The sequence below is a fragment of the Gossypium arboreum genome, chromosome 12 (genome assembly GCF_025698485.1).
Source record: "Gossypium arboreum isolate Shixiya-1 chromosome 12, ASM2569848v2, whole genome shotgun sequence".
NCBI classification, from domain to species: domain Eukaryota; kingdom Viridiplantae; phylum Streptophyta; class Magnoliopsida; order Malvales; family Malvaceae; genus Gossypium; species Gossypium arboreum.
In genome coordinates, this window is record NC_069081.1 from 1,646,472 (window position 1) to 1,659,246 (window position 12,775).

Genomic DNA, 12,775 nt, shown 5'->3' on the forward strand with positions numbered 1-12,775 from the left:
TAAATGGATTAAATTTTAAATCTAGAGAGAGTAGTGAAACTTTTTTTTTTATTTGGGTGAAAAATAGAACAAAGATACATCAAATCAAATGCTAATAAGCACTAAAGGCTTTATCTTATTGAAGAATCATAGGCACAACATCAGGAGGCATTTTAAAAATCTGTAAGCTTGACTATCACGTTAAGCTGAACTTCGCCTGTTGATCCGCATAACTGTTCTTCAAAATTCATAAATGGAAAATAAAGTAGAAAATTAATTAGTTTTTGTGTGGTATGCTAGGTTTATGTTTAGATTAGAATGAATTAAGAAGCAATAAGTTGAAAGTTCCTTCTCATATTTAATGCATTAATTAAATGAGGCAGTAAGAGAAAGAGAAATTAAGGACAATTAGGCTTCATTAAAAAATAAAATAATTTGATTAGTCATAAATTTTGACAAAGAGGCATCAATGATTTTATTATTAACTCAATTAAAAACGTTTTTATAATATTATTTCCACCAAATAAAATGGACATCTTTTTTCTTTTGGAGTAACATGATATTAAATTGAAAGAAAGAAGATGATATTTTTCGATTTTTAATTTTATATATAAATTATTATGTATTTTAGATTTTGTATCTACTTAGCATAACATTCGTTCCTTTAGTTAAATTGTATTTTATATAATTCGCCTCTTAAGCCATAAGGTTATATTTTATATTAATAAAATATTGTTCAATTTTAATTATATAACTTTAATGTATGATGGGTTTTAAAAAACTAAATTTAAAGGTCTAATATGGACTTTAAAGCCGAATTCCTAAACTAATTTACTTGGCTTATACTCATACATATTAGGTTAGTAACTTTCTTGTATTTTGATTTATATGTCTTGCTTAAAAATTATCTTTTTTCTGGTAAAGTGCTGACACTGCCAAGAGAAAATGGAAAGAGTTTGATGTCGAGACTAAGAGTAAGAGGAAAAAAATACAAATTATCTTCCTCTCGGCTCATTACGCAAAAGACCTCTCGGTAAATATTTTTGCATAAATTATATTCTTTATTTATTTGACTTGTTCTTAGTTCTGTTTTGAGTCCACGCGATAATTTCAAAGCTTCTCGGGTGGAAGATATCTGCAAGCTTATGAATTATTTTTATCTGGACAATTCTATGAAGTAAGAAAAGCTACGCATGAAGATCCAATTTGAGCATTTTCAACTTGATGCTCATCAAAAAACGGAGTTACAGAAAGTTTCTACAGTTGCCGAGTTGTGTCAAGTGCTAGTTAAGACAAATAAGTCAAGTATTTATCCTCTTCATGATAGAATTATTCATTTTGTACTAACTCTTCTCGTGTCTACTACAACAATCGAACGAGCATCTTAGGAAATAAAAATTGTAAAGACAAGGCTTCGCAACAGAATAGAAGATAATTTTCTTTCAACTTACTCGGTGGCATACACCAAAAAAGAGATAGCTCGAGAATTTTCAACATATTCCATCATTGATGAGTTTGATCTTATGAAAGAGCGATGGGTGCAATTTAAGACGCCTAGTATTGAGAAATAAGACTAAGGCGAAATTTTTTTAATATAATTTTTTATAATTATAATGATATTTATAAAATTTTTACTATAATATTAATTATTCTTTTTTACATATTGAAAAAAATATTAAATTTTCTTTAGAAGCTTCGTCTCTTAAAATAAAATCTTGAATCTTTCCTCGTGAAAAATTAGGCTTGAAATGAAAGTCGAAACCAAGAAAAGAAGAGATAATATAGCTTGAATTTTCATTCTTTCACTCAAATAATTTATTTCACGTAAACTACAAACTATTCAACTATTTGAAAGTTCAAACTTTTATGATTCAATTTAAAAATTATTAAATTATTTATTAAAGGATAAAAAAAAGCACTTAAAACGCTTTTTAAGATTAAATTTTGTTATTAGTCTTGTACTTTATAAATTTCAATTTAGTCTCTATTCTTTAATTTGATCAATTTTGGTCCTAATATTTTTTGAATTGATAATTTTAGTCTTTGTACTTTTTAAAAGTTGAAATTTTAATCCCGATCCATACGGTGGGAGTTAAATACGTTCAGTTAAATTCAATTACTAGTCATATACTATGCATACAATTGTAGATTTAGTTTATGATCTCTAATTGAATCATTCTAAGTCCCTATACTTTTTAATTTTGAAATTTCAGTCCCGATGAACAAGAACTATCGTTAAGCCATTAATATGTGGAAATAAAAAGTTGACATGTCATTACACATATGTTAATATGTTTGTCACGTCAAATTTTAGAAATAAAAGAACCTAATTAAATGAATTTAACAATTATCGTTTAGTGGGAACTAAAATTCTGAAATTTGAAAAATACAAAGACTATAAATGACTAAATTAAAATATACTTGCACAAAGTACAATGATTGATAGCAGAATTTAATTTTTTAAAAGTCAAGTGAAAATACATAGCTAATATATATGACGATAAAAATTATTTACTACTACATCAATATTTAAAATTGAGTGACTAAAATACAATCTTTCAAATAATTCGTTGATCATTTTGTAAAATTTTAATATTAATCAAAGTATAATAGTTGAATGAGGTTTAATTTATGGTATGGGAAGCTCCGTCGAAGAAGTACTAATTTCGAAGGCTTTAGGACGGTTTCGTATAGTAATTTGTTTGTTTCATAGGGAAAAAAGATGGAGAGATGGTCTAAGATTGAAGGGGCATGCCTACCAAGATGATTTTTATGTTATATAATAACAGGATTTCATATTCAAAGTAGAGAATATTAAAAGTAAATAAATAGGGAAATGAAGGCTGCCGCAGCCAGCAATATTTGGCCGCTGCTGTAATTAAATTAAGCCTAATTCATGATGCACAAACAAACAAATATCTACCATCCAAGATGAGTAAGTGAAGGAAATCTCAATTCAGATCATCAAGATGTTCATTAACATGTACACTCCTTTTCTATAAGAAGAAAAGAAAACAACTCAGAATAAGCTATTATATATATATATATCTATATATATATATATATCTTGGCTAATCATCAAGCCAACTCTAAGATCAAAACTGTGACATATCTAAATGTTATATATTCTGAAACATATAATCTTAAATCATTGCATTATTATTGTACCTATACATGACTGGAATATGTTGCTCAGAACCCGTTGAACTTCGCCCGAGCTATGCTCACTCCGGACAAGATCTACCAACAGAAGAAAGACATTCGATATGTATTTTCTGAAGGAATCCCTTTCTAACCCACTCAATGCCCTCAATGCTGACACAAGTAATGGAGTTCTAGCTGCCAATTCTTCCTTCTTGGCTGAACTTAATGGAAGAGTCCAATGAGTCACCACTACCACCTTGTCCCCCGATTTCTGTTGCACATTATGGTTCACAGTAGTACAGTTGAGGTATATTTTCATTATTTTTTCACACACTGCTACAAGCAGTAATTCTAGGTTCATCTCCTTGGAAATGGACAGATTCTTTTTGACTAAATATTGGAGGAAGTCGAGGTAATTTTGATAAGCCTCCTTCTCAAAGTGAAGCATGGGAGGTTCTGAGAGCTCCAAGATTGAGCATGCTACCTGTATTTTCTTTTGCATTGTTGTCTCAGAGTTCAGTTGCAGAGCATGTGATGAAATGGAAGAAAATATCTCAACAATGATATTTATGTTGGCAGCTGACAAGAATTGTAGGTGTGTTCTGTACATATCAGTCACGACCTGAAATGATTAAGCCAAAACACATACGATTATGTCATGACTATAGCATTGTAATGAATTATTATTTGCATGCAAAAATATAGTGTGTAACAGAACCTCTAAAATGAGTAGCTGGACGGAAATATGACTCTTCATCCTCGAAACCACATAAGCCACATTTTGTAGATTATCATCCTCAAGATCATCATTGGTCAATCCATGATCAGAACTAGTTTCAGTATTAGAATAGGATTGAGAATTGTGTGGCACCTTGATGTCATCCATGGATGTCAAAAGCTTCTTAAACCCTGGCAAAGTAGACATGGCTGCTTCTTTTAATGCTAGTAATATTTCTTGCCATTCATCTTCTGAAAGTCTGTTTCCTAACTCTCCTGTCAAATGAGACAATGCTGCAACCCCAGTGCTTGCAGGACCCTGTATTGAACTTCTTAAGTATCTTGTCAGTATGCATACCACATCTGATAGCCGGGGCCTCAATACATCATAGAAACTAATAAATAAATCTACTAAACACTGTAATGCCACAGCAGAAGTTTCAGTGTCCCATGTAATTGCATCGCAATGAGGAGATTCTGTAGTTGGTGAATCCTGCTCAGTTTGTAGAGCCTTGTCTCTCTTTTCACAAACACCATCAAATATAGGGAGAACAACAGAACTAAAAACACCAAGCCAGAATGTCTGTGAGAAAAGATGACCATGATCATTCAGGATGTTGAAAAGCACTTCCAACGAACTCTTCCGAATAGCTAATCTTGAGTCAGATGTTAGTTTTGATAAACCTGAAACAACATAACAAATTCTATAACTTCAAAACCAACCGCAGTTTTCTGCAATGTCAAAAACTAACAGTGATAGCATTCATGTTGCCTTTCAAAGAGACAAGATTGGACAAAGCAGGCTACAAATTGCTTTTGGCATTTAACTTGGTCAATAAGAGCCTAACCTAAAAGGGAGTGGTTTAATGGACTAATAATGAAAATTAGATATTGTCCAATGATTTGAACACCAAAAATGCATCTTTGACATGGGAATTAAAAAGAGAGACTGACAGCATGCTAGTAATAAGAGAACAGTATCCATCCATCAAACATGTCATGTGAACCATATAATCAGCTTAGTTTTGATTCCTAAGAATTCGATCATACAAATAGCCTATTATGCCATCCATACTGCATAACGTAGTAACAATGTTTGAGGATTTGCAAGGAACTAAACTAGCCAATTACCTGTTAGCAGAGGGCCCCAATAAGAACCAGGATCATCAATATCCGTGAAACTTTGTACACCTGAATTATCCTTAATTACAGTTGAAACAGATGAACCATCAACAGAGCTCTTATCAGTGCAAACAAGTCCTCCCTCGGAAAGTTTAAAGGCACAGAACCGCAGAAATGCAATAGCATTAAGGCTAACATCACTGTTAAACCTGCTATTTGTGAACTTGATGAGGCATCTAACACAATCAGTAAATGTAGCAGCCTCTGTCTCAGTTATATAAGGAAAGTATTCTCGCACTATTTTTTCCATTGTCTCAAAAGCCAGCAAGACAACATTCTTATGCTCATCAGCAGCAGCAGCTGTGAACACCTGAGAGAACAGAATTGTGTGAAAAGAATATTGGAGCTGCATGACAATAGAAATGTTAGATGAGCCACTAGCATACCGAAAAAACACTTTTCCATCCTGATTTCACGTTTCTGACGCGGCTGAGGACCATCTGAGAAATACACCGAACTATTAATTCCCTTATTTCTGTAGAGTTGCTTTTCCACATAATAATCACAAATGGTCTCAAAAATTCATTCTGGAAATTGTAATTTGCGAGCTCCTCACGTTCTAAGAATTTCATAGCAAGTTGCCGCAATGAATCCATTACAAAAATTGCTACAGATAAATTCTCAGACAATCCAACCGAAACAAAGAAATCAGAGAGAACATTCCACATGCGACTCCAAACTAATCTGATGCGGTTCATATTGTAATGCCTGCAATAGCACATTGTAGAATAAGGGAGATATATGTGCAGGAGAAATCTAGAGCAACCTTATCTGTAAGGGTAAACACATGGTCTTAATGGAGCTAATATTATAGGAAATTTTCTAAAAGAAAAAGGTAAGAAGCTTACGCAATTTCAACTAGTTTTGTCAGGCTAAAAACACGGGGATCTGTTGGAGACTGCAACTCCGATATAGACACCTTGCAAAGGGCTTTCACAAATGCCACTATTGCTTCACTGTTTAACCTTTGACTATGTGCGAACACATGATTCAACTCAAAACTTCCAATCTGCTCCAATAAATTCAAGTTTGCAATGAAGTGATTAATCTGCTCAGGAGATACCAACCCAGAATTATTGACTCCAACAGAGGCGCTATCATAAGAACCTCCTCGGACAACTGCCATTACAGCTAGATTCTGGAGGGTTCCTTTGTTCTTCAGAGATTGAAGACCAGCAGATTTTGCCATCTTTTCATCTGTTTCAGTGTTTGACACAGATAAAAAAGATGCATCAGTTGGGGCACCTTCTCCCAACAGTTGCAAATGCTCAATTCTGGACAGGCATGTCAATATATGCTCCCAGGCCTCCTGAAGATGGTTACCATCTTCAATGGCAATAGATATTATTGCCTGTATCAAGTAAAATGTTTCAACAAGTGAGATATAAAAAGAACATTTCACAGAAAGAAAATTATATTATACGCAGGCAACAGGCTACAAAAATTTAATGCATTAATTCTTTTTCACCTATTTTGCCGAACAAAAAGAAAAAAAGGAACTATCATCCATCCATCACAGTTTAGGCTAAATGGTTATTTTGCATGCATAGTCTCATAAGCGTGTATAACACAGCCCTCAAAAGGTTGCCTTTTTCAATCAATACCATGACTAACCCCATGGCCACAACAGTTGCCTGCTTCAACTTATTGTTTATCAATGATAAAACTAATATCAGGCATATGACCGATAAATTTACTCATGGTTAATATTAAGTGTACAAAAAAGTAATGCTTATGATTTCAAATAGCTAAAAATTATAACACATAAAGTCAAACAAAAACCACAAGAGCAATAAAAAACCGAACATCATTAGGCATCCTTGAACTTGATTTCAAAACTACTAGATTATCAATGCTCCATAAACAAGTTAATACCCAGAAAAAGGAACTAAAATGCATAAAAGACTAGTCCACACAAATGAACTTTATCACATCTGTGGAGAGAGTCCATAAGGGCAAACATTCAGATTGGCTGATACAGCAATTACAACTCTTCCTGTGATGTAGCATATGAGAATACCAGGGGTAAGATTCCATTTCTTTTTTATCATGTGCGAACAAATACTACTTACCTTTACAGCATCAACATTCTTTTGTTTCATATCTGCAGCGCAATGGAGAAAAGTGAACTTTGCCACAGATGTGACAAAAGCATCTCTCTGCGTCTGCATGCCCAATACTGCAGTTACATGCACAGCATGTCGAAAGCCCAGTAAGCAATGAGTGGTAGCAAGTCTATCATCACTTTGGTCAAGAGTGACACTAAATGCAGCCAGCATGGGTCCCCAGCAGACCTCCACCATAAACCTCAAGATTGATACATCTGAAACAACATGATAAACAGACCTGCAAGAGAGAATGAAAAAAGGCTCTATTAACAAATATTATGTAGTAGGTCCTCTGGGATATTAGGATGATAAAAGAACAAAGATCTATTTAAAACAGAAGCAATCTGGCAAGAACATATATAGAGAAGCGTACAAGAACTTAATTCTCTTTGTTTAATTATGCAAGTTCACTTTGAAGTCTTTATGTTAGCATCAACTAAGATCAAAAGACTTACTTTCCTAACATATCACAACCTAGGGCATGCAGAAAAATGTACCATTACAATTTTTATCATATACAAAAATATGTAAAAGAAATTATCTGGCACTCAGTAATGGTATGCAGGAAAATTATGATTCAAGACAACCAATATATAACCCAAACAAGAGCCATAGTTCTACTATTCCTTGCCCAACCAGTCATCTTCGACAGAGCAAAACATTTTAGATTAAAAAACTTACTCTGATTTTCCAGACTTTGCCTTAAACTGCTCTTGAATATGTCTTATAAGAAGACCATTTGCACCCAATGGCTTATCTTCAGTTTGCTTCCAACTAACCAGATTCAGTATACCGTCCAAACCCAATAACTTATTTATGCTGTTTTCTTGCTTGCTTTGAGGAACAGAAGAATCAGCATTCATCTTAATTTCATTTTTCACAATCTGATCATAAAGAGCACCAAGATACTCCTCAGGTAAATCCTTGCCGTCATTTATTCCTCGGTTGTTTCGGATGAAATCAGACTTAGTCATCTGAATGTGGAAGCAACATATAACAATTGTGAGATTATCTATGTACAACTAAAACCCTAATCACAATTGTACAAGAAAAATTTTCCATTATTGACAGGAAAATTAAAAGCACCTGAAAGGCTTACAAGCCCCAGAATAGATCAGAAAGGTCCCTCAAAAGACAAGTACATATTAAGAAAGCATGCAAAGCAAAAGTTCATAACTCAGCGATGTACTGAAGAAACAAAAATAGGTTTGACAAACAAACCTTATCTTTGACCATGTTATTATGAGCATCAGTGTTGAGCATTATGACAGAGTATGCCAGTACATAGGCAGTATCTGCACTAGTAAATGAGTTCGGATTGCATTTACAATAGCGCTCAGCAAACTTTTCCATGATGCGGTCAATTTTCTGTGCCTCGCCTGGCAACCTAAAGCCACGTAGGAAGAACCTAATTGCTTCACCAAAATCCATAGATTTGAAATTGAAAGAATCTACATAAGCATGCATGACTTTCAAAGCAAATTCTTCCCTTTCACCCAAATAATCGCCGATCATGGTTTCATTCAGCCCAGTAGTGTTTTTCTTTAGAAAAGATGCCACTTCCTCTGGAGTGTTGCCAACCTTCCTGGTGTTTATAAGAAACTCGATGCCTTTGGATGGCTTCCTGTTGAACAATGAGACGCCTTTCTGCATACCGGTAAAATAATCACTAAAACTAAGCTTGTGAAGAAGGAGAAAACTAGATTTAATTTATCTGCCTAAAAATACATAAAAGAATAGAATTCAATAAAAAATATGACAAATTATAAGGCAGCCCTCTCTGTGACAATTTGGGTACCAAACAAGTTTCTGCTATTTGATGAAACTTAAAGCAATAACTAACCAGGAGTTCAATCTTGTAAGCTCGGCGTTGCTCAACTGTAGCAGCATCTGATAATTCAGAATTCATTTCTGGATGCAACTCACAATCAGCAAGAGTTCCATCTTCAGCAGTTGAAGTTGAATGGCTCTCAGCTGAAGTGTCATTCTCAAAGCTCTTAGGTGAGTCAGAATGACCTATCTCCAGCTGTCCATCCATCCAAGCTCCCATTGACTTAATGATGCCAACTAAACACTTCACTGATTCATGCCGAAAAGTAACATCCTGAACTGCAGACAAAGTTGTGGTTGAACCAGATGGAGGCCCTAAAGCAGTTTTCAGAAGGCCATTGACAATCCTGCAAATATCTGATGGAATTATAAGAGTTTTAATACATTTTACTAAAGCACACTGCATTAAGAAATGAAAGATAATGAGAAATTAAAAAATATATAAACTAGGAAAGAAGCTAAAGAAATCTCTGAGAACATCACACATGACTGGTGCTCAAGTTAATTCCTGTGTTCTTTTTGGTCAATAACTAATTACTACATTGACCTGCTTTTTGCAATTTTTTGCAAAAGGTTTCAAATTATATACAATTTAACAAATGAATTGATCATTAGACATTTAATACATTTAACTAAAGTTTCATATAATAAATAAAAGATAATGAGAAATAAAAATAATGTGAAACGAAGCTAAAGGAAGTTCTGAGAACAGTAACTGAGAACAGGTGCTTGAGTTAATTTTTATGTTGACCAGCCCTTCTTTCACAAAATTTGAGAAGCACGTACCAAATTCATACAGGATTTCACATATGATTAGATGGACACTTCTATATAAAACTTGACATAGTAATCAAACTAGAGGACATTGTTATGAGCACTGATCCAATACTTTGTCCAAAGAAATATTAATAAAAAAATACCTTTCAAATATGTTTGGTGAAAATTCACATGATAGACAAACTTGTGGACATAGAACCAGCATTCATGTCAAACACATTGTACAAAAATTAATGGGGAAAAAAAATACCTTTCAAATATGTTTGGTGAATCGACATCGCAGTCATAGTTCACAAATATATCAATGATAATCTGTGGATCCCCAACAATCTTTTCCAGCAAGTTAAGGACGGTCATTTTCTGTACAAAACTAGGCTGGAGAATATTCTCTAGAACTCGGAGGATTAGCATGGGGAAGAAAATTCCAATTTCAGCTTTCAACCCTGATCTATATTTTGTGATCAAACTCATAAAAATAGAACACAGGAGCTGGAAAATTGACATCACTGACAAAGCACTGTTTTTTAACAATGATAAGCAGAGATACTGCTTAATTGCATTAAGAAACCTGCATGACATATCACAGCATATAAAACTAGAATAAATTTAACAGAAGACCATAAAAAGGGGGGGGGGGGAGCAAGTGAATTATTTATCCAAATTAGTACATAACATCAAAAAAATTGCAAGATAAAGAATAAATAGCACACTCACACATTCATAAAGAACTGATTTTCTTTTAGTGAGATTTTTGTTTTGTGTGTGTTTGTACTATACATAAGCATAAAAGAACTAGCTAAACAGACATTCTTCAGATTCATGAAAATAGCAGTACCCAGTATACATAAGCACTCGATAAGAAAGGGTATATTTGGTGTCATGTGGCACAGAATCAGCAGCGGGACTTGGAAACATTGTGTGACATTCATTCAGGTTTTAAGTTTCCCTTATGTTTGGAGAATCAAGACCCCAAGTGATGTCCCACATTGAGGTCTTGGACATGTGACCCGGTAGAGTTTGAATAAGACGCCTAAATACGTTCTTATTTGCTCAATTATATGGTATCTGCATCTAGATAAGATTTGCAAACACACCGTTTTTAAGTTCTTAACACAAAAATCAAAGTACTAGTATGCCAACAACTATCTGAAAAAATCTGATAACTACCAAAGATAAAGCCCAAACTAAATGCAAATAACCATAACAACTAAATAAACCAAATAATAAGTCCATATTTCAAGGAAATAAAATAACAAAATCCTACGTGAACATAGTATGGTGACTTGCCTCTCATTTGTGTGCCAAACTGAACCCCCATTATTCATAATCACCTTGAGGAGTTCCAAAGACACTGTTTTCCCTCTCAAAAGGATCTCATCGTCAGGATCCTCCTGTGACGAAAATTTCATAGATAACTTGCACAAATATTTAAAAACAAGAAATCCGTCCTCCCTAATTTTACTAGTAACACCATCAGAACTCGATTCGACCCCTTCCTTCGTCTCTTCCTCCTCAACTCCATCCTTCTCTTCCCCATTCGACACCTTAGACTCACCATTTTGCAACTCCGGACCAGTAATTGGCTGCGAAAACTTCAAATCTGGAACCCCTTCACTAGCATTCACAACCTCGCTAACAAAATTCTGACAATAATAAATTGAACTCCCTTCATTTAAATTCTTATCAGTAAACTCTAAAAGCTCACTCACCGGCACTGTTTTGGTAGAAACGTCCATGGAATCTTCTTCTGCTCGGGTAAATACAATAAGCACAATCTGAGCTAGAACGGACTTAGCACAGACCTGATTGGTTCCATTTAAAGCACTTAAATATACATTGTAACAAGTTCTAATGACGTGAAGCAAGCAATCACCACGGATCAAAACGCAGGGGCATCGAACGGCGGAGAGTAAAACACGTAGCACAGCAAGCTCTATCGATTCGTCGCCAATGCCACCAACTTTGCACACACTTTGGACAATTTTATAGAGGATGGAATTGGGGATGTTGCTCTCAATCTCACCGCGAACGAGGCCAAGGGAGAATAACTTGAACAGGGATTCGAGGGCGGGATCAGCGAGTTTGGCGTAATTGGAGTCGAGAGCAAGGAGGATGGGATTGAGGACAAAGTCGGCGTCGGAAGAGGAAAGGCCGAGTAGAGGAGAAGAGGGATCGGATAAGGCGGAGTTGGAAAGGGTGTCGAGCTTGTCGAGGGCGGATTTGCAGGAGGAAACGATGTGAGAGTGTTTCCGCCAAGCGGCGTTTTTGACGATCTTGTCGAGGGATGGGCCGAGCACGCGGCCGCACCGGGAAGGACCGCCGAGCATCTGGGGAGCTGACATCAGTCGCAATTGGGTTTCAGTTGCAGATCTGATGGGAATGGTGGTTGAAATGCAAAAGTCATTAGAAACCGAAATGCGTGAGATAGAAGCAATGGGATGAAAGCCCTTCTAATCTAATCTTTGAATTTTGGACAACGACTAATACTTGGGAGAGGGTAGAATGGAAGAAAGGCTAATTTGATTTGTCCAAGGCTGAGCAGCCGAGCCGACAGGCGCCTATTTAACCCGCCTTTATACCCTATTACTTACTCCCACTCCCACATGTGACGATCGGATTCGGTTCGAAATGTTAGGACCCGGTTTTTCTATTTATTTTATACTAATATTTGAATTTAAACATGTTATAAATCATTTATTTACCTTTTTTATTCATTCATCCCTTGTATTTATCTCTAATTTTGTAGGCTTTATAATTATCATTTACCCTCCATACTTGTACGTGAAGGAGAATACAACAAGAAGCTACATCTTTATTGTTCTTTGTTCTTTTCTAGATTTTTCTTTTATAATATGTTACCAAAACAATCATTCTATGTAGTATCTATATTTGAGGTTTGTTTTTGTTGTCTCTTCTTGGGAGTAATTCTTCCTTATTTATAAAACATGGTTCTCTTGATGTGACGTGTTAGAGAGGTAGCTAAGTGCCATGCATATAACTCAGGATGACACGTACCTCATTTAGGTTTAATACGTATC

General features: G+C 35.0%; 1 protein-coding gene across 2 annotated transcripts; it reads right to left on the reverse strand.

Moving 5' to 3' along the window:
- Nucleotides 1–2,899: 2,899 nt before the first annotated feature.
- Nucleotides 2,900–12,380, reverse strand: LOC108479436 (brefeldin A-inhibited guanine nucleotide-exchange protein 1). 2 transcript variants are annotated; one of them, XM_017782019.2, is made up of 11 exons: nucleotides 11,025–12,380; nucleotides 9,988–10,305; nucleotides 8,974–9,307; nucleotides 8,352–8,777; nucleotides 7,812–8,104; nucleotides 7,095–7,368; nucleotides 5,871–6,373; nucleotides 5,409–5,730; nucleotides 4,972–5,332; nucleotides 3,842–4,524; nucleotides 2,900–3,745 (listed from the first exon to the last, which is right to left on the reverse strand). In XM_017782019.2, exons 1-11 carry the CDS (start codon nucleotides 12,077–12,079, stop codon nucleotides 3,128–3,130), a joined length of 5,187 nt encoding a protein of 1,728 aa, XP_017637508.1. In that variant the 5' UTR covers nucleotides 12,080–12,380; the 3' UTR covers nucleotides 2,900–3,127. The 2 variants fall into 2 exon arrangements, with proteins under 2 accessions (XP_017637508.1, XP_052879070.1); XM_053023110.1 differs by lacking the exon at nucleotides 11,025–12,380 and having other exon boundaries at nucleotides 8,974–9,317.
- Between the last annotated feature and the right edge of the window lie 395 nt (nucleotides 12,381–12,775).

What these genes read in the sequence shown, in the direction of transcription:
- LOC108479436 (XM_017782019.2), bottom strand. Translation starts at nt 12,079, where the DNA reads ATGTCAGCTCCCCAGATGCTCGGCGGTCCTTCCCGGTGCGGCCGCGTG. An exon ending in ATAACATGGTCAAAGATAAG is followed by an intron (nt 8,105 to 8,351) that starts GTTTGTTTGTCA and finishes TTCCACATTCAG; the next exon opens with ATGACTAAGTCTGATTTCAT. An exon ending in AGAATGTTGATGCTGTAAAG is followed by an intron (nt 6,374 to 7,094) that starts GTAAGTAGTATT and finishes TACTTGATACAG; the next exon opens with GCAATAATATCTATTGCCAT.